General features: G+C 40.8%; 1 protein-coding gene across 3 annotated transcripts in view; it reads right to left on the reverse strand.

Moving 5' to 3' along the window:
* Ent3 (equilibrative nucleoside transporter 3) overlaps positions 1–20,706 on the reverse strand; it is a 147,287-nt gene that overhangs the window by 35,287 nt on the left and 91,294 nt on the right. For all 3 annotated transcript variants that reach the window (XM_067107325.1, XM_067107323.1, XM_067107324.1), the window contains exons 7-8: positions 13,389–13,546; positions 12,336–12,419 (exon numbers count right to left, since the gene is read on the reverse strand). In XM_067107325.1, coding sequence (XP_066963426.1) covers positions 12,336–12,419; positions 13,389–13,546 — 242 coding nt within the window. The remainder of the gene's footprint in view (positions 1–12,335; positions 12,420–13,388; positions 13,547–20,706) is intronic.

Here is a 20,706-nt window from a genome sequence, read left to right on the forward strand (position 1 = left end):
TGTACTTCCAGACTTCCCTTAAACTCAACAACCTCACAACAAGGCAAAGAGACAGTAGAGAGACAGAGAGCCCCCTATGCTTCCTTTCCCAACTATGCCAGCCATGGATCATGGAAGTTGGCGCTGAGCATCCGGAGATTGGCGTTGAGTGCCCCACTGTTAACATCGAGTGCCCAAATGTTGGCACTGAACCCTCCACAGTCAGAAGTTGGCACCAATCGGTCGGGTGCGGAAGATTGACAAAGCAGGCGCCAAACGAGTCGAAAAAAGGGGTGGTCCAGGCTGAGTGCGAGTACTCAAACCTCATGAGCTTTGACCTTAAGGGAAGATAAACATCTTCCTGAACTTGAGAATGCACTTCTGTAATCAAACTTCTAAGGAAGAAAGAAAGTACATTCTTAATAACAAACAAGCAAGGCCATGGCTTGGAAACGTCCTCATTCTGGATGAGGAATAGAGAGAGAGAGAGAGAGAGAGAGAGAGAGAGAGAGAGAGAGAGAGAGAGAGAGAGAGAGAGAGAGAAGAGAGAGAGAGAGAATACATTTCCATTTGAAAAACCTACTCTCATGTTAAAGGCTTGCTACTCGTTAAAGAGTTTGGCGATCGCTATTCCCACAAGCAAGAGAGTCTCCCTCATGAGACTCTTAAAAGAGATTGAGCTAAGGTGTTTGAAAGATGAGCTCATAAGCCACTTCAGAACAGTGTCCAAATTCTAGGAGAGAAATCCGGGCCTTTCTAATTTGGAAGTTTCAAAGGAACTGATAAGGTCGCTGATGGTTAAACAATAACCTATACCCCTTGATGGTGGAGGAAGACAACTTCCTATCAGTCCTCAGGAAAGGTAAAAAGTCAGCTAACTGGTTTATAGAGGTTTCAGAAGACGAGATGTTATTTTGTCGGTATTATCCTCTGAAAACTGGCCACTTGGACTGGTAGAGCCTGCTAGCAGAAGATCTCTTGCACCTAGCAAAAGCTTCTGTACCTTGCTTCAAAAAGCCTTTTAGCTCTGACGAGGCTCCTGACAGTCTGAAGCCTCTTAGGGCCAGAGAGGACAATCCTTGATGGGACCTGAGGAAGTGGGGTTGTTTGAGTAATGACAGTCTTTGTGGCAGAAGTCTTGGGAAGTCCATAAACAGACACAGCAGACCCAGAAACTATTCCTTTCTGGGCCAGAACAGAGCGGTCAGGGTCATTGAGACTTTCTGTTGAGAGGAGAACTTGTTGATTGCCTCCCTGATCAATCCGAAAGTTGGGAAGGTGTGGACATCTAGGCCCGTCCAATCCAACAGCATGACATCTGTCGCCCATGTGAGAGGGTCCGGGACTGGGGAGTAACAGGGAGGCAAACGATGATTTCTCGATGTTGAGAAGAGGTCCACAGTTAGTTTGTCTCAAAGTACCCAGAAATCGTCGCATCCAAGGGAGTCCTGAGTCCACTCCATTGGCAACACCTGATTGCAGCGATTCAATTCATCTGCAAGGACATTCGATTTTCCCTGCAAGAAGTGAGTAATAAACTTCACCTGGTACTGATCTGCCCAGAGAAGGAGGTCTTTCGCAGACTCGCAGAGAGAGAAGGAGTGGGTGCCCTCTTGTTTGCGGACATAAGACGGCGCCATGGTGATGTCCGCTTAAACCGCTACTGCTTTGCCAGAAACTAAAGGAGAAAAAACTTGGAAACTCAGACAAATGGCCCTTAGTTCCTTCACATAGATGTGGAGCTCTCTGATCTACAGGCTACATCCTTGAGAATTTCCGACTCCCTAGAAGGGCTCCCCAGACCTCCTGAAGTGTCGGAAGAAAATTCTGGGTGCAACAGTAGAAGAGACTCCCCTCTCAAAGTCTTTCTACGGACAACCGCCATCGAAGGTCCATCTTGAGGAGATAGGGGAAAAGGAAGGAGTCCGGTTGGGTTTCCCACTCCAGCATGCTTAGATAAAACTGAAGAGGCCTCAAGTGAAGCCTGCCCCTCGTAATGAACGGTTCTACTGAGGCCCAGGTCCCCAGCAGACTCATCCACTGAAGCACTGAGCAAGTCCAAGGAGAGCAAAGCAGCCAATCGCCAAGATAGAGACAAACGTTGACACTGGGAAGGTGAAGCCGTTTCCCAAGAGGAGCTAGGATTCGAGTGAACACTTGTGGGACGGTAGACAGGCCGAAGCACAAGGCTCGAAAATGGAGAACTTTGCCCCGATATACAAGGTGCAGGAATTTTCTTGAATCTGGATATATCGGGACATGGAAAAAAAAGGGCATCCTGCATGCCTAGGGTAACCATCCAGTCACCCCGAAGGAGAGAGGACATAACTTAGACTGGTTTTCATATGAAATTTAGTTTTCAGCAAGAAACAATTCAGGAAGCTGACTTGGGGACCATGAAGACACGATATTAAAATCCCTCTGAATTGAGATCTAAAACCTCCTCTATTGCCCGTTTGCGAAGAAGGGAATCTACTTCTAGAGAAAAAGCAGCAAGCTTTTCAAAGTGAGTCAAGTAGGCAGTCAAGTTGATCGGCAACTTGGATAAGGGAGGTTTTTCATGGAAAGGGCTGGAAAATCCTTTCCTGAATACTTGGACTACCCAAGGTTCTGCCCCTCTGCGGCTCCATTCCTCCTAAAAGAGATGTAGTCTGGCTTTGACCAGGGCACAAAGGACTGTGTTCTCATTTCTTGGCAGCTGGTAAAGACATTTTGGTTGGTCTAGGCAGAGGTGTATATAGGTCCGAGGTCTAGATTAAGGTCCATACTTTCCTCCCTGAAAGGTCTGCTGTAGAGGAGAGAAGGACTTGGTTGTTGTTGCAGGAGCATCCTTAGGCTGCTTGGAAAATTGAGCCAGAAAATCAGTCATCAATTTCTTGTGAAGGTCAGAGAGGATCTCCTTAACAGTGTCTTGGGGCAAGAGATGGGATCTGCCTAACGGAGAGAGCAAGAGAGCTGACTTCTGTGTTGCAGTGACTCCATTAGTGGCAAAGGCGAACTGCAGCCCTCACTTCTTCAAGATTCGCATAAAAAACAGGGAGGCGAGCTCAGATGAACTGTTCCTGTGCAAGACACTACTCCGAACCAGTAAGAAGAGAAATCTTCGGCCAAGACCAGACAATCCTCGATTTTTCCAGCTAAAGCACCCCACAATCCAATCAAGGAGGCAAAAAATTTCTAATACCTTGAACAGATTCTTGGCAAGATGGTCCAGTTCGGGTGACAAGAAGGAAATCTTGGCTGCAGAGAATGCAGAACAACGAGTGGCATTGACCAAATTGAAGAAAACCCCCTGGGAGGCAGCAGAGACTCCCAAGGAAGGAGCTTCCCCCAGTGGAGGGCTTTACCTTGGTCCCTCTTCATGGCCAGCCACTCGTCCACCTCTCGAAAAAATTTCTTTGAGGAAGAGGAAACCACTAGCTTGGGGAGGCAAATGATGTCAACAGTTCATTTCCTCATAAGAAATGTCAAGGCTGGGGAAACAGGAGCAGCAGGCTCGAAGAAATCTGGAAAATTTGCCAGAAAAATTTTTCGCAATGACGAATAAGCAGACAAAGGAGCAGTATCTTGTTCCAGTTTGTCCTCGTCCTCTTGGAAGTGACAGTTTCTTTTTAAAACGCACATAAGTTCCTCAAGCTGACACTTAATCAGGGCTAAAGGAGAATTTTCCTGAGCTGATGAAGAAGGAAGAGGAGCCAAGCGCCCCACTTTTGATGCCGAGTGCCCAAATGCTGATGCTAAACGCTCCACAGTTGAAGCCGAATGCGCCACACTTGGCACTGAATGCTCCACAGTTGGTGCCAAGCGGTCAGGTGCAAAGCAGGCATCAAGCAAGTCGAAATAGAGGAGTGCTCCGAGCTGAGAGCGCCTTAGCAAACGGTGATGGGAGCTTACTCGAAGTATCATGTCACTTAAAGACAAAAATGGTTGCTCATGACTCGAAAGAGGTCCTGGACCATCCCAAGGAGGTTGATGACAAGCAGAAGCGGTAGCAGGAGGAACAGTGAAACTGCAGGAAGGCTGACTAACACTAGCCTCCTTATATCTCTTGACAGAAGGTGGAAAGCTGTCTTCCACATCGAATTGTCTATTCAGAGGCCGAGAGACGGAAGATCAACACTGTTGACGCCTCGCGTCTGGCAAAGTCTTTGAATCCAACGATATATGAGAAGCACTGAATGAGACCCCTTTTCAGTAGCACGCTGTCGTAGCCCGGGACTGTGCAACAGGCTCAACGGAGGGAGGTGACTAACCATGGGCAAAACCCCACTGGCCTCCCTTGGACCTCCGGTATGTCTTCTCCCCGGTGAGGGGGAGCGGGACAGTGACCTTTGTCTAGGAGCACCAGGGAATGGACAGCCACCTCCTCAACACTCACAACACTGTCTCTGGGTGCAACACTAACACTTGGCCCCATTTTCATCACAATATCCCTGAAAGAGGAAGTTAATTCCATAACAGTAATGGCTTCAAATTTTGCTTTGAGACTGGCAACATTGTTGGGATGGGAAGCATGGGAACCTGGTAAAGGAGTGTGGGGTAAATGTGTACGAGGGCTAAGGATGGGGGACATAACATGAATCAAAGGAGAAGAAACAGAGCTATCTTCTATCACATCAGGTAAAGAAGGAATCTCATGACTAGCTCTACTTTCAGCTCTAAGGGCCGCCTTCCTTTTCCTATGTCGGTCTAAGTTGTCCAGATGGGATTTCAAGGACTTCCCTTTACTATCTGCCCAATCCTGACACTCTGGACATGTAAGCTCCCGACTACATTCCTGCTCCCTACACTTGCCACACTTAGTGTGCAAATCATAAGCTGCTTTAACAATTTCACACCCCTCAATGCAATAACAAATGCTTGTAGAGCTGGAGTCTGACATATTTGTCTATCTTAGAAATAAAGTTAACTAACAATATTGCTAAGATAGGAAAAGCCACCACAAAAAAATGAGAGAATACTTCACCAAAAATACAGGACAAAAAAATAAAAAAAAGATGAAGCTGTGACTACACAAGACTACCGACGTTAATCAAGAGCTAGCAGAAAACGAATTGAAGCTACACTAGCGATGGTAGTCCCACCACGAAAATTTTAATTTCGTTAGACTGCCGCGTAGAAAGCTAGTAGCTATGTAATTACTTGGTAAGTCACATATATAAAATTGATGATTTATACATTGGTATAAAGCATATAACAAAATAACAATATATTAAGAGAGGGAGGAGAGAATGAGACATTTTTACAGGACTGCTACATCGGACATGTTCTTGGCAAATGAACTAAGAACATTGTAGTATAAATTTAATTTTCTATAATGTAGCCACTGTTCATCCTCAAAGGCATTACACTCTCATGGCCCCCTAAGGCCCTATAAGAAAGACCAACCAATCTCAAAGAATTCTCTTATAGTTGGTCTCAGCCAGAATAGTGTTTGTAGGCACAGTGGCAGAATATAAAGGACTCAAGACAGGAGGGTTCTATCTCCTGTCCACAACGACTGCCTCAGTTTTCCCTTCATCCCACTAGCACAGATGTGACAACAGTGCGTATTTGGCTATCTTCTCCATTATACTCTGGTCTGTCACAAAGTTCATGTAACCCTGTGTTTGCTCCACCAAATTTGATCATAACTTTAAAGCTAAGTGCATAGTTTTAAGACCCAGACAAAAATTTTAGTTCCTTAAAATTTCAACCGGCAGGCTTATATTTGTTAACACTGAGAGCCAGAAGGTCTCCTGCAAGGTGAAAACCTAGGATTAAATGTCTAGGCCATGCTGTAATTGCCGTGCTATTTTTTCCTGTTTAACAAAGCAATAACTAGCATTAATGCAATGTTAGACAATTTTGTTATGGAAACTTATTTAACACTGATAGATAATTAGAGGTTACTGAAGGGGCAATTGGGTTAACCTAACTTCTTTCCTATGAAACACAGCCGTGATAGCAGTTCCCAACTGTGGTTAACTTACGAGCCTAGGTGTTTACTGAAGGCTAGTATTTCCTTTGTGGTATTTTATGATACAGAAAGTTTCCCACTTATCCTTGATATTAGGGTTCTTTTCAAGTGTTAAAGAAAATACATTCATGCTGATCTACTTATGACAGGTATTACTCCACTGATAGTGATGTCACAGGTGTTCAGAAAAATTGTTGCGATGTCTTTCTCCCAAGGGAATACAAATAGTACTTTTTCGTAATGGCAAGCTTTGTTGAACATTGTAAAATCTTAAGAGATATTGGTTTCATATATTTTGTTACAATAATTCCAATAATTAATTATTTTAATTTTGTACCAACTAATGTAGCCTATAACCTTCACCTGGTGTTTGGGAATAGACCAGGTAAAAAATGCATAGAAATACACTGTATGAGTATTCATTTAGTTTTGTCTTAATTGAGTTTAGAAGCATCTGTGAGTAAATCCTTTATGGCAATGTTATTGTAGTAGCTGTGAATTAATATTTTAATACATTACTACCATTTTATGGATATGACCCATTGATCATGTTACCTTTTATCATACTACGTACACATATTTGTTGCTATGTCAACCTGTTTTATTCTGAAGTGTCTGGTGCTTATACAGTGATATAGGTAGCTAACATCACTACTGGGCTGTTGTTATGCAGGACCCACAGATCACTGGTGCCGCAGCAAACTCCTCAATCTGCTCTTCACAGGTGGTGATGACTCATAACTACTATACCTGCCATGAGCCAGGCCCTGTAGGAATAGAGAATTTGGTTGGTTGCCAGACGGGGAAAATATGCAACATGCTTCTCTAAGCAAGTTTAAATAATGAAAGAGCTCATTCTAAGATGTCTCTATGAGTTATAGGTTTCAGTAGGAGTAAGGAAGAAGGAGACTACATCATTCCAGCAGAACTCCAACAGCGTGCGTTCCCATCCCTCTCCCAGCAGAATCTACGTTTGGGCCAATCCTCCAACAGCAGTGGATTCTAGGAACTCCCACTTCAACTTATGCTATGGAGACAAAGAGTCTTTCCTTGGGAGAGAAGTCACTGATACCTGCCATGAAGTGTATATAGCCACTAAAATTTCCCTTACGAATCCCGAAGATCTATGGAACAGTCTTCTGCTTTACACGAGATACCTCAGATGAGAATCTTGCCTCTCCCATGCAGCAATCAGATACTGAAGGGGACCCTGATAGGGTCCACCCAACTCCATCTGAAGTGGCTGTACCTTCTAGGGGTAGTGATTTATCTTGGACTTCTATACTGCCAGGCAATGGTGATATGACTGCCTTGGATCAATCAGTTCATGCAGACTTCCCTGATAGGAAAATCCTGCTTGCTGTACTTTCAGACTTCCAGGAGGAAATCTTGAACCATATCAAGGATGACCTTGCCACTGAGTGTCAACATATCACAGATGCAATCCATGATTCCCAAGAAGAATTCAGGTCTGTCCTGGATATGGAATTGGGTGTGATGTATGAAAATTTCTCATACTATAAACTACAGGATAGAGAGGCTGCACAGTCTGCCCAGGCAGAGATTGGTTTTCTCACCAAAGAACTTAGGTCATGGGAACAGGGTAATAAAAAAACCAAGCCCAATAAGAAGTTGAGTCAGTTGTCTAGATTCCATTTGAAATAAGAATGGGTGATAAGAGACAGCCTAACCACCCCCAGAGCTCCAACTAGTAACAGTAATGAGACCAGGTCAGATTACAAAACCTCAAATCATAATGTAGTACAGGCACCAATATCCACCCCTGAGAATAATAATGATAACCCTCGGTGAGACACCTCAAAGTGCATCCTTTCACCAGATGGAAAATACCTCATTAATGCAAGGAAAACGATGATTGAGGTTGAGCATACAGAACTTCAGGACAGTGCTGCCTTTCCCAATACTGAATGGTGCTTGGTCATTCCTTCAATAGGAAACTGTTGAAGGAGTCGAATGTCACACCTATTAATATAACACTGAAAGCCACAGAAGCAACTTTCTTCAGTTTAATGAAAAATATAGCAAAACAACGTTAGAGAACCTTTCTCGGAGCACCAGCCTTTTGTCTCTTCACTTTTGAAACAATCAATCATGTGAAGATGGAATTTCAGAATTTTGTGGTGACTGGGAAACGAGAGTTCATGGCAGAAATAAAAGCATTTGTCTCCATGATCCTAGTATCTGATAGTTCTACAAAGGAATAGGCAACACTTGTCCTTCCTTATATGATGAAAAAGCCTCCCATTGTACATGCTACCCAGCAATCTGGGACCACTATGAGAAAAATCTCAGGACAGCCATAGCTGAATTTTATGCTAGGCTTCACCTGCTCAATACTATAACTTCTACTACTATGCTGGGAGTAGCTATTAAAGAGCTTCCAAAGTCTTCCAGAACAAAAACACTTATGCAGGTCCTAAGGGGAGCACTCTATGACTTTTTGGAGTATCTTATTAAGGCTTGAAAGGAAGCATTGGTGGGTTCCTACATTTTGCTCCCCAACGTTACCTCCCTATTACATTATTCCCCTTCTGTTGGGAAATTTTTGAAGAGTCTGTTGTCCACCGATATGACCACTTAAACTATGCAAAGTGGAGGGCCATATAGCTTACAGAGATGACCCAGCTTCCTGCACAGGTGGAGGACCAATTCAGACAGGACATTTTGTTGTCAAGGTGGGGAAGGCATAATTCAACCAAGTGGATCCTGACCAGGCCCAGGAATGGCTAAATGGGACTGGGAAAAGGGGAGGAGGGATCATTGGATTAACAAAAACAACTTTTCCTCTAAGCAGATGGGCCCTCTCCTTCAACATGAGAACACAAATTGCTTCAGACACAAGAAAATTGTGTGGGCTCACTCTTGGTGACACTGACACAAAGAGGCAGAAAAAAGTCGCCTAAAGAAGGACTGTGTATAACGTTGTGGATGTTCTTGTCAGGTTCAAAATTTTAGCAGAGCGTGACAAACCAACTGAGACAATGGAAAATGTAGCCAATAAGGATCAAGCTTCAAGTGAAGTTACAAGTGCCCTGCTTCATGCTAATGCCCTTAGGCAAAGACAACTTGAGAAATTTGTAGAAGAGAGACTTGTGGTCACAGGTGAAGGACAGCCTAGCAAGAAATTCTCTAATCCTCTGGCAAAGTGCAGGGCACCAACATTTTCAAATATGTATCAAATATGTATGATGTCCAAAAGGTCTCTGATCCACAGGGCAAATCAATCAAGGCTGACCGATCCATTCTGCAAAGGATGGTCATTGCTTATGAATCAGGCAGGAAAGTAGACTTGGAGGAACTACTCCAGAATGAACTTCTCCCGGCTCCCATATCAATCGCTGAAATAAGTGGCTCTTTACATACTGGACAAAAGTCGATCCTTGTGGAGCTTGTGGAGAAAATTGAGTGTCCAATCTCTGGTAGTGCAACACTCATCACTGATGGACAAGCATTGGTTGTTGCTTTGGGGAAACCAAAAGGTGCAAAAACCTTCAAAGGCTTTCCTGGCATCTTTGTGAGATGTGTATCAGGCTGGCACAGACTATAGTCGCACTAACGTTGTCTTTGACAGATATACTGAAGAATCTGTTAAAGCAGGAACAAGGACAAGGTGAAGAAGGGGAACACCCATTCGCAGAATAACTGAATCAGATGTGCGCCTCTGCCACAGGATTGGCAGGGATTCCTCTCACTCCCAGAGAATAAAGCTGACCTTGCCAGATATTTATCTGAGGACACACCACAAAGTGAGACCTTTAGAAAGGCATTGGTCATTGGGGGAGGATTCCTTGAGGAATCAAAGGTGAATTCCAATGATGCATGCACTCAAATAACACAGCTTGAAGGCCACCATGAAGAGGCTGACACAAGGATTATTCTCCACTGTGCCAATGCCAAGACAAACAATTGTTGTGTCATCACAAAATAAAGATGTATTGTGTCTACTTGTAGCCCACTGTTACACAAGCATTGGCTCCAGTGATCTATGGATGAAGTCAAGAACATACAAGAAACCAAAGTTCATTCCAGTGAAAGGTGTCATACATAAACATCAATTGGACAATACAGGTGCTCAGCTACTCCTGGCATTCTATGCGATCACAGGGTCTTTTCTCTCTGGCCACAGCAAGATGACAGCACTACGAGTCTTCTTCCAGCACAAAAAAATTGTTGAGAGGTCTGGGACATGAGCCACTGTGTGAGGAAGTCATGAAAATGTTGAAGCATTCATATGCAAGGTGTACAATGTCCCAGAAGCTGTCACAACTGAACAGGCAAGGGTCATCCTATTCAAGAAGACTGTTAATCCAGAGCTACTACCACTAACAAGTGATGCATTGAAGTATCACATAAAGAGGTGCCACTTACAGACTATGGTTTGGCTTCAAGCAACTTGTCCTATGCCCAATCTTCCACCAGCCACAAGTTTGGGTTGGGAATTGAAGGATGGCAATATGTCTCCAGTCCTTTTGTCACTCCCGGCTGTACCAGAATCCTGTTTGCAACTGATCACTTGTGGCTGCCAAACAGGATGTTCCAAATGCAAGTGCAAATATGTAAAATCTAGATTAATTTATCCTGGTAATTGCAGGTATACAGCAGAGTATGAATGCTGACCACTGAACTCGATCAACACTGGTATTACAAACTTCCATTCTATTATCCGGAGCGCAAAGACTAGTTACATCTACTTGAAAAGTTCTGATCAGTACCTCATTAATTAGTTAATATTTAAGACTACACCTGAATGCCTTATTTTATACCACTGAATACATTTACAAGTCTGTTTCTGGAACTGAGGTGACAAGGAAATAGACACATTTCATAAGATACTGAGGAGTGTGGAGAATATGGGTATTGATTATATTTATATGCTTCATTTTTGTCTTTTAACAGGATGAAGGGTTTTTGGAACAGTAATATATGAGGGTAAGTCAATAAGTATCCGCACTTTTATTCTAATTGTTTGTGAATAGGCTTTATGGCTTTGTGTGCTATGCTGGGTTGTAGATGGCTCCGCCCTCCTCCCTTGTGGTTGGTTTCAGCGTTACCACTTCAGTGCACTCTGCGCTGTTGAAAAGTAAGGATGGACGCACCACTCTCCATTTGCACCAAAGAAGAACAACGCTCTGTAATCTGTTTTTTGTGGTCTGAAGGTGTACCAGGAGCTGAAATCCATAGAAGACTTTCAGTACAATACGGGGGCAATGTTTTGCCATGATGTAGTGTTTATGAGTGGATTGAGTAGTGGCTGTGGCTGGGCGTCCATCGCGTTTCTCATCCTCCACGCTTGTCCGACTGCTTTTGAACTGCTCAATCAACTCATAAACACTACGTCGTGGCAAAACATTCCCCCCGTACTGTACTGAAAGTCTTCTATGGATTTCAGCTCCTGGTACATCTTCAGACCACAAAAAACTGATTACAGAGCGTTGTTCTTCTTTGGTGCAAATGGAGAGTGGTGCGTCCATCCTTACTTCTCAACAGCGCAGAGCGCACTGAAGTGGTAACGCTGAAACCAACCACAAGGGAGGAGGGCGGAGCCATCTACAACCCGACATAGCACACAAAGCCATACAGCCTATTCACAAACAATCAGAATAAAAGTGCGGATACTTATTGACTTACCCTCGTAAATATGAGGTTGCAGCTACAATTATAAATTTTGCAAATTTGCTCTAAAATACAGAAGTTAGACAAGTTTGTTATTGTGTAGGTTATATCTTCTGTATTTGAGTATTCTCTGTTTATTAATATTCATATCTTATAGCACATGATATTTCTCTGTATAACTGACCTGAAAAAGACTAAATATTTACATAAGTGGAATGATACAGATAAATGTCCAGTAACACTACTTTTTTTTTATATTTTAACTCGCCATAAATTCAATGATGCCTGAAGTATTTGGACAAAGATGGGTTATTTGTGAAAGAACGGTATTCTAAATGACCAAAAACGTTTTATATTTTTGCAAAAAGATTACTAAACATGTAGAATTTACGTAAAAGAATTGACCAGCAAGTCATGATTTTGTATTAAATATATTCTTTGATGCCAAAAACCTCAGAAAAGTCCAAAATCATCCCTAAATCATATATCATGGCAAACTTATAGCTAAATTTTAAAAAATGGTGGCCATGTTGAATTTTTGTGATCTGATTATTAAAAACTCAAAATTTTGCTAGGTAACCTTGATGTTTGGATTCAGCATGCCCAAATCCTTATGGAACAGCTGGTTACCAAATTTTAGCAAGAAATGCCTTAACAAGTTACATTTTCTGAAGGTGGGATCAGACTAAAACTGAAATGGAAGGCCATTTATTCTAATGGTTTGTTTCATGTGAACACCAACAGAAGTCACAGCAAGACTTACCAGTATGTTATCTTCTGATGGTTCTAATGTTATTCTTTTGAGGTCATCAGTGTCTTCACTGGTTCGACACAAGTTGAGATAGAACTGAAACACACAAAAAATTTGGGAAAAATAAGGCAAGCTAGTCTTCATGGTGATATAAATAGCACATCTGAAGACTGCCAGACTAAGAGCTCCAACTTTTGTAGAATATGAAAAAAAAATGGTTTCAAATAACTTGTACATCTTTACATAATTGTATTAACTATTATTTATATTCCTATAAAAACAAACATCTTCAACACAAATGAATGGATAACATTGCCCAATGAGCTTTTCACTAAAATCTGATTACTGTAAGTCAATTATCTCTTCAATGAGTAACTTGAACCCTGACATGAAAATATCCTACTGGAAGAAACTGTTTTGAATTTCATGATACAGAAATAAGGAAAACAAGTTTTCATGAAGTTAACAGCAACTACAGTATTGAATTTCCATAAATTGTACTTCAAAACAGATAATATTTTCAATCAAGTAATCCCACATGACAGAAAATATTACACTTAAGAATATACAGTAATAATAATTACATAACACCAAATTTTTTGTGTATTTTCACTGATTCTGACTTACATCATTTTAACAGGCAGCCAGAGCTCAGCCAGATATACTTACCTAATCTACATATCTATGTAACAAGCTGAAATTTCATAATTGTTAAAAAATAGCATGAAGAAAATGTTCAATATGGTAGAGTCTCCCATACTTGCTGATAAAAAACTGAATATAGATTATTGCAAAGCTTGTGTCATGCAGTATTATTGTGTTTGTTTTCTTAATGTACCAGTTCAGAAATCAATGTTAATACAGTACCAATTTTACTGTCATTAAAGACATTGTGTGTTTAATAAAGTGAATTATGATTGCCCTCAACATAATCAATGGTAGGATTACTATATAAGCATTTAATTTAGGAGTAAACTTGTGTTAAGTTTATAAAATGTTATGTGGATTAAAAACCGTCTACTCTATGAGTGAATTCTCAAAAAACATTAATGAAAAATGATAAACCTGTATAAATGTAGTCTTCTGTACAGCAACATGCGTGATGAGGCAGATGAATACAAATACTATGGAGATTACGAAGAAGATCATGGTGTTGGTTCGTTGGTCGTCCAACAACAGCTTTGTCACAATGCGATTCCCGGAGATGATTAAGCCGGCAGTGCCTGGGTGGTGGTCAGGTACATGTCAGCTGTCTGATAAATACTTTCATGCACAGAGTAAGAAGAAAGGTAAAAAAAGAACTCAGCTATATTGAAAAGTTACAAAATCCTACAGCTCAGAGACAAGACACAGGAGAAACTTATATTAATGATATAAAATATACTACATTCACTGAAAACAAACTCTTACCGTAGTAATATCATGACATTACAACAAGGTTCAAATGAAAATAAAGGCAATGCAAACACTGGAGTAACAGGTACTACATTGCACTTTAGCCAGAGAAATCTTAAAGGTAAATGTCCCAAGATAAAAGGATGGATCATCATGTATTTGACTGTCTAGTCCCTCGGGAAAGAAGTTTATCTTACTGGTTCTTATGATTCGGAAATTACAATTTGTTTCCAGGACAAGAATTTTCCCACTATCAAAATGGGAAAGGGAAAACAGAGGAAAAAATAATAAAGTCTAAAAACCTTTCAAAATTATTCATTCCTTCATTCACTCAACTGTACTTTTCTGCCAAACATCAAAGCCCCTATGTACACTTCAAACACCAACTTTTGCTTGTCAGAAATGAAAACATTTTAAAGATTGTGATATTTGGTGATAGATACAGTTAAATAAAAACTTGTAGCAAGCCTCTACATCAAAATTTTCTTAAGGGGTTATTACTTACAGAGCAAACTGCACAGTATTGTAGATGATACTAAGATGGGTCAAATAGGGCAGTTTTAATAAAGACACATTACAAATTCTTAATCTTCGCATGGTTGACTAAAGGTGTTTTCAAATTAGAAAGGGAAAAATTTCTTAATTTCTTACATTTTGTCCACCCTTCAAAATTTATATTCTATACTGACAACTGATATAACACACAGGTATTTAATTTTATTTCATCAACTTGCTCATTTTTTATACCAAATTTCCCACCGGCAGAGTACTGTGTACATAAAATAAATCCTACCTACCACTCTCTTATCTTGTGCACTGTCTGCCTGAATTCCTATCTGGTTTAGTCCTTCACATAAGCCTTCCCTTCATGATGATCTGGGCATTCCTACAATATTTACCCTGCTATTGCTTCTCACCAAATGTCCAATTCTCTCAGTGTTTAAGATCTCAACCTATTTCTTTGCCTCTGGACACCACATCTTTTAGCAATGCCCTTATCTGTAGTATGATCTTCCTAATATTTTCCAGCCATAAACCTTTACACTTTGTAGCTATGACTATTAAAAATTTCTATTTCCTATTTATATAGGTTTATTGTACATTTAATTTTGAACTGCATTCTCTATTTGGTAGCCTAAGAACATGAAGCGGTCATCATGCATAATTTTGTTTTACGATTATATCATATTTTATGACAAGATGATACAACTTCTATAAAGAAATGGATATATTAAGTAGACATGACAGACTGTTAGCCTGATGTTGACAGAAGTTTGTTGCAGAAAAAATTTTTATGTATTTGTGGCTTAACATACTTGTTCAGTTCACAAGAATGATATTAACCCTCTTAAAACACTTGCGACATTAATCTATGTGACAAGCAACCACCAATGCTGCAAAACTGCAAAAATATTTAATCTACAAATAACAAAAGTATAAGAGTAACAGCTCTCAAATTTGAGACAGCTCTTCATATTTCTCTTAGCTATGTCACTTAGCAGAAATAGTGCATAATTTTGAATTTTACCACAACTTTTACAAAATGGAGCAGTAGTTTATAGATAATATAGGTTTTTTTCTAATATTTAGTACTTTGTACAAAATCAGGACCCTAAATAGCAATATCTAAACTTTGAACTGGATCAACATCTGATTTCTTCCTCAAATTTTCTTTATTATTTTTTTATTAATATTATAAATATCCTCAAGCTAAACTACCAGAGGCTACTGGAAATATTTTATCTTCAATATTATCCACTATCAAGTACTGATAACATATTTTCAGAAGTTCCTATTCTATCTGAAACCCAAAATTTCCTCTAATTTTTTTACTAAATGGTGAGCAATATAAGTTACAATTCACACAAAACACCAGGCTAGGCTAAATACTTGATTACGTTTTCCAAATACTCGAAAAATATTATGAATCTCAGAAACAGAGGTCTATTGTGATGTACAAGTAGACCCCTACCTATTCGTGGTTCCAGATTCAGAGGTCTATTGTGATATACAGTAGACCCCTACCTATTCATGGTTCCAGATTCGTGGTTTCACCTATTTGCGGATTTTTCTGTGGAACGTATATACATATTATTCGTGGAAAATTTGCCTATTCGCAGTATTTTTCACAGAGAAATATCCACTAATTACTGTATTTTCATATTTTTGTGACTAAATGCATTTTTTGTGATAAAACTACTAAAATACTCAGGTATAAGCATTTTTTGAGGATTTTTTGGTGTTTGAACTATCAAAATAGGCAGTTATAAGCTTTTTTAGAGGGGTGTCAAGTATTCACAGATTTTAGCTATCTGCAGCGGGGAGGGGGGGGTTGTGGCACGCATCCCCTGCGAATATCGGGGTTAGACTGTATATATAAATGTGTATACATTGATTAAAAATCAACTGGCTAGCATAGGTAAACCCTTCGCCTATGCTACATAAAAAACAGGTTTTGATGTAGGAAAAACTTACTTTTGGTAGCTATTGTGAGCACTCAAATGAGTTGCACTTTCATGGTCCCCCCAGTGCTCCATAAGAGACCAACCAATTACAAAGAATCCTCTTATACACGTAGTTATTCTCGGCCAGAATAGTGCTTGTTGGCACAGTGATAGAATAAAACAGATGAAGGACATGAGGGCTCTATCTCCTGTCCTACAACTACTGCCTCGCTTCTACGTCCCACTCGCACAGATGTAACAACAGCATATGTTGGCTGGCTTCCTCATTACATGCCAGGTCTATATAAGATAAATGTTCACCCCATCCCATACTTTTTCATCAGGGAAAGTGGGTGGGTTTGAGGACTCACAGCAGCTACCAGGAGCTTACAAAAGAAACTGACAGGTGACAAAATGGCTTAGCTCCTCATAAATAAATCCCAACAACCCAGATCAATTTTTGGTCCAAAGTATAGTCACAGGTTATTAGCCATTTTCTTTATTCTGGATACCCATAGGTTTGGCAATAAAGAACAGGAATACCCATAGGTTTGGCAATAAAGAACAGGAAACAACAAACAAACCAATACAGTACTGTATATGTATTATTCTTTGTGGTATGAAGGTGACTTACCTAATTATGTCATGTATGGCTGCTAGATTATTGCACCTTCCCAGCAATATCTCAGCATGACCACCACTCTCATAGCAATAGTGTTTCAGGAATTTTTGATTCAAGGTAAAGTCACAAATTATAAACTGTTTTCTTTATTCTGGATACCCATTAGGAGTCTGGCAATACAGAAAAGGAAACACATGAACCTATAAATGTATTATCCCTTGTGGTTCAACAGTGACTTACTGTTGGGTCTGGCTGCAGGATTACTGCGCTTTCACCAGTTCAGGAATACTGCCTCTAACAACAACTCAGTACACTCAAAGACTTCTTTGAAGGAAACATTTCAGGAGAAAGTTAATGATGTACTCACCTTTTAGATGTTGTGTGACTCAGGTAAGGAGTGAGGGTCTGCCTTTTTAATGAGGGCCACTAAAATAATTCCCAACCCATATAGAGAGAGTAGTTTGCTTTTGCTAGGGTGTAGGAAAAATAGGACCATCTGGGATGTTTGCCATGATATCTAGGTAAACCTTAGGTGCTTGAACCAGGCATAATATTTTATATGAAATACTGAGTTCCTTTATCAGAAACGGGGATTTTCCCTTTGAAAAGGTCCCCATTCTTGGCCAGGAATGATAGGCCAGGAGACAACAGCAAACAACAACTAGGTGTATGAGTGGTGAAATGATGTCCTTCTCTGAGAGAGCCCAGTACAGGCAGTCCCCGGTTATCAGCGGAGGTTCTGTTCCGACGGCGTGACAATAAGCGAAAATCGCCAATAATTGAAAATTGGGGATTTTCAGCGCCTTTTTGGCGATTTTCGGTTATCGGCACCGATAAGTGGAAATCAGTGCATATTGACACCAAAAGTTGCTGATCTTCATCGCCAGACAAGCCCCAAAAAACTGGATCGCCAATAACCAGGGACTGTCTGTACACAAATCCGAGCTCCTGATACCAAAGCAATCCAAAAGACTGCCTTTTGCGGCACGTGAGTTGTAGTTGTATTGAGCCCATGAATTGAGGGGATGACAGGAGCCTAAAAACCTTATTCTGGGACCATGTAATGGGAAGCCTTGCTGGAGCTGACCTTTGCAGTGTAAGAGACTGGAGAATGGAATTAACAATTTCTATATTAGAGTCAGTTCCAAAACCATAAGGCAAGGGTTCTGACAATGTTGCCTTGTATACCATGACTGTTGAAATAGCAATGTGCTAGACCTCAAAAGATAGTAAGATGTAAAACTGTTTCAACAGATTTCAAATGGGTTCTCAGAGCAGGTTACCATCTTCCCCTAACTGACAATCCTCCCAATGGCCTCCCCAACCTGTCAAGGAGGCTTCGTATGTATTATCACTTGTACAAATGGTGGAGTCAGCTTGGCCCGTTTGCCAGAGGCCCTTTCCAGGTCCAAGGACAGAGTATCTTTCCAATTTCATATGGAGGCGACTGCAAAGCCTTTTCCTGGAATGTGAGAGCCAGACTCTGTGTACATCCTACAGTCACAATCTCAAGATTAGATCTACCACAGACCCAAACTGTAACAGGCGCAGACTTTGTTCCATTGTCAACTGGAAAAGCTGGGCTGTGCAAGGAATCTTCTCAAGTCCTTCCTTATACTGGTTTGTGTACTGTTGGGAAGAGACAGCTGGCTGCGAAGAATATCCCAACAAAGTCCTTGCCTCAGAAAAAGTCTGCTGGATGTAAAGTGGGACTGGTTCCTATTAGGAAACCTTTTGACTGGAGTCTGTCGACTACCACTCTCAGGTTTCGTCAGCGCTCTTCTCTGGTGGCTCCCCAGTTTAGCCAGCAATCTAGGTAGGCCACCAGTTAAACTCCTTTATTCTTGAGCTCCCATAACTTGAATAAGTACAGTATATATATAAACATTTATGCAAACAATATGTTAGTTCAAATTTGAAGGGTCAAGGATCACCCTTCGTTCAGAGGGATGCTTCTTGGGGATATTAAAGAGTGGTGGCAAATAAAGCTGCCTTTCCCTATGGCCCCTTTTTAAAAGGGGTCTGGTTTTTGGAAAACACTCCTTTAGAGTAGGGGAAGGGTGGGACAATCTCTAAACTACACTAGCCCAATGAAAATTATGCTGTCCCCAAGGGGGGGACTTCCACTGCATGTTATGCTGTAGAAGAAAACCCCAACCATGCAGGTCCAATTAGGCTCCACCTCTTCCCTCCCTTGTAATACGCAGTCCAAGTGTTAATTTTCCTTTTCCCTGGCAGGCATGTCTTGTCCATTTTGAAAGGAGTGCTGATGCTATTGTTGTCCTTTATTCTATTGTTGGAGAGGTCCTTAAGCAGTGACTGGAGGTTTGTAGGGCTCTGATTCACACCAAGCTTTCTTAGGCTAAGGAAGAGGAAACTCTTAAGAGTATTGTTTCCCAGATTCCTCCTTTTCAAGAATAGTATATATTGTACAATTCTGTTGTCAGGCTCATTCAATGAGTTGTGTGACAACAGACTCCTCAAAAAAGGGTCCCTACAGATAAGAGAATTCAATATGGAGGTTAAACTGGGGGCAAAATGTTGGAGCCCACCAATGCTTCCTTTTAAGCCTTAATGTGACATTCCAGAAAGTCACTGAGTGCTCCCAATAGGGTCCACATAAGTGATTTGGCTACCGCAGTGAACAATGTTCTGGAAGACTGGAAGCTCTTCAACAGGTAGAGACTAGCATAAAATCCAGCCATGGCTCTCCTGGGATTTTTCTTGTAGGAGTCCCAAATTGCTGGGTAGCCATGTCCAATGGGAGCTTTTTCCTCTCATAAGGGAGGACAAGTGTTGCCCATTCCTTTGTATCATTATCAAATACTCGGATGGTGGAGACAAGCAGCTTTATTACTGCCATAACCTTCTCAGTAACCATAAAATCCTGAAAGTCTGTCCTCACATGACTGATCGTTTCAAAAGTGAAGAGACAGAAGGCTGATGCCTCCCAGAGGGGTTATTGGTTCTGTAAAATTATTGTTGCATTACATTTTCCATTAAACTGGAGAAAGGTTGCAACTATGGCTTTCATTGTTATATTATTAGGCAGGATACCTGTCTCCTTCAATGGTTTCTGAATTCCTATTGAGAGAAGGGACCCAGCACCATTCAGTTTTGAGAAAAAAGTCTACAGGAAAATTATTATTTTTAGTAAATTCAGTGTTAATATATATTTATATCATATGTTAACTACAACACATGTCAACTGCTGTTTTTATGTTAAGTACTTTTCACTTACATAATTACCATTCGACCAATTTTCAACCAGACCCTTACACCTGTTACCCATAGTTTAGCCGGCAAAAAATTTTACTTCGGTTAAGACGGTGTTAGCAGCGCCAGTCCAGCAGCCAGTTGCCCTAGACTCACACACAAACCACCTGCAGTTTTTAATCCTTCTTTCTACCAGTAGGATCTGGATGGAACTGCCTTTCTTATACATTTTTGGAAGTCTGATGTTACAGCAATGATTGTAGTGTAACCTTATTCCTGGGAAGTGTACTGCAGTATTTGCCTTACACTGTCTGTTCGAAATACTGTAGTTCTATAACACTCATCACCAACTTGGCATGAGTCATGATCAAGAGTCGGTACATAACCCCCTAGTATACCTAAGCACCGCTCTGGAATTCACTACAGGTAAGGGTCAACCTGAAAGCAGATCACTGGTTAAGCCCTTGGTGAATCCCAGCCTTTATTGAAATTATTCTTTAAGGAAGGCCTTGCTAGTCTTGAAGTAATCATCGGAACTTTTAAGTCTTATGTCTTGGCATCTAGTACTCTGTTGACTAAGTTAGCAGTTCGTATACTCCTTTGGAAGTGTTACATTTACATAATATATGCATTGGTGGGAGGAAAGCTATTAACAATTCAAGGAAGTTAATGATATTTCAGCTTTAACGTGTCTTGGTTCAGTGTT

This window comes from Macrobrachium rosenbergii, chromosome 8, assembly GCF_040412425.1.
Source record: "Macrobrachium rosenbergii isolate ZJJX-2024 chromosome 8, ASM4041242v1, whole genome shotgun sequence".
NCBI classification, from domain to species: Eukaryota; Metazoa; Arthropoda; class Malacostraca; order Decapoda; family Palaemonidae; genus Macrobrachium; species Macrobrachium rosenbergii.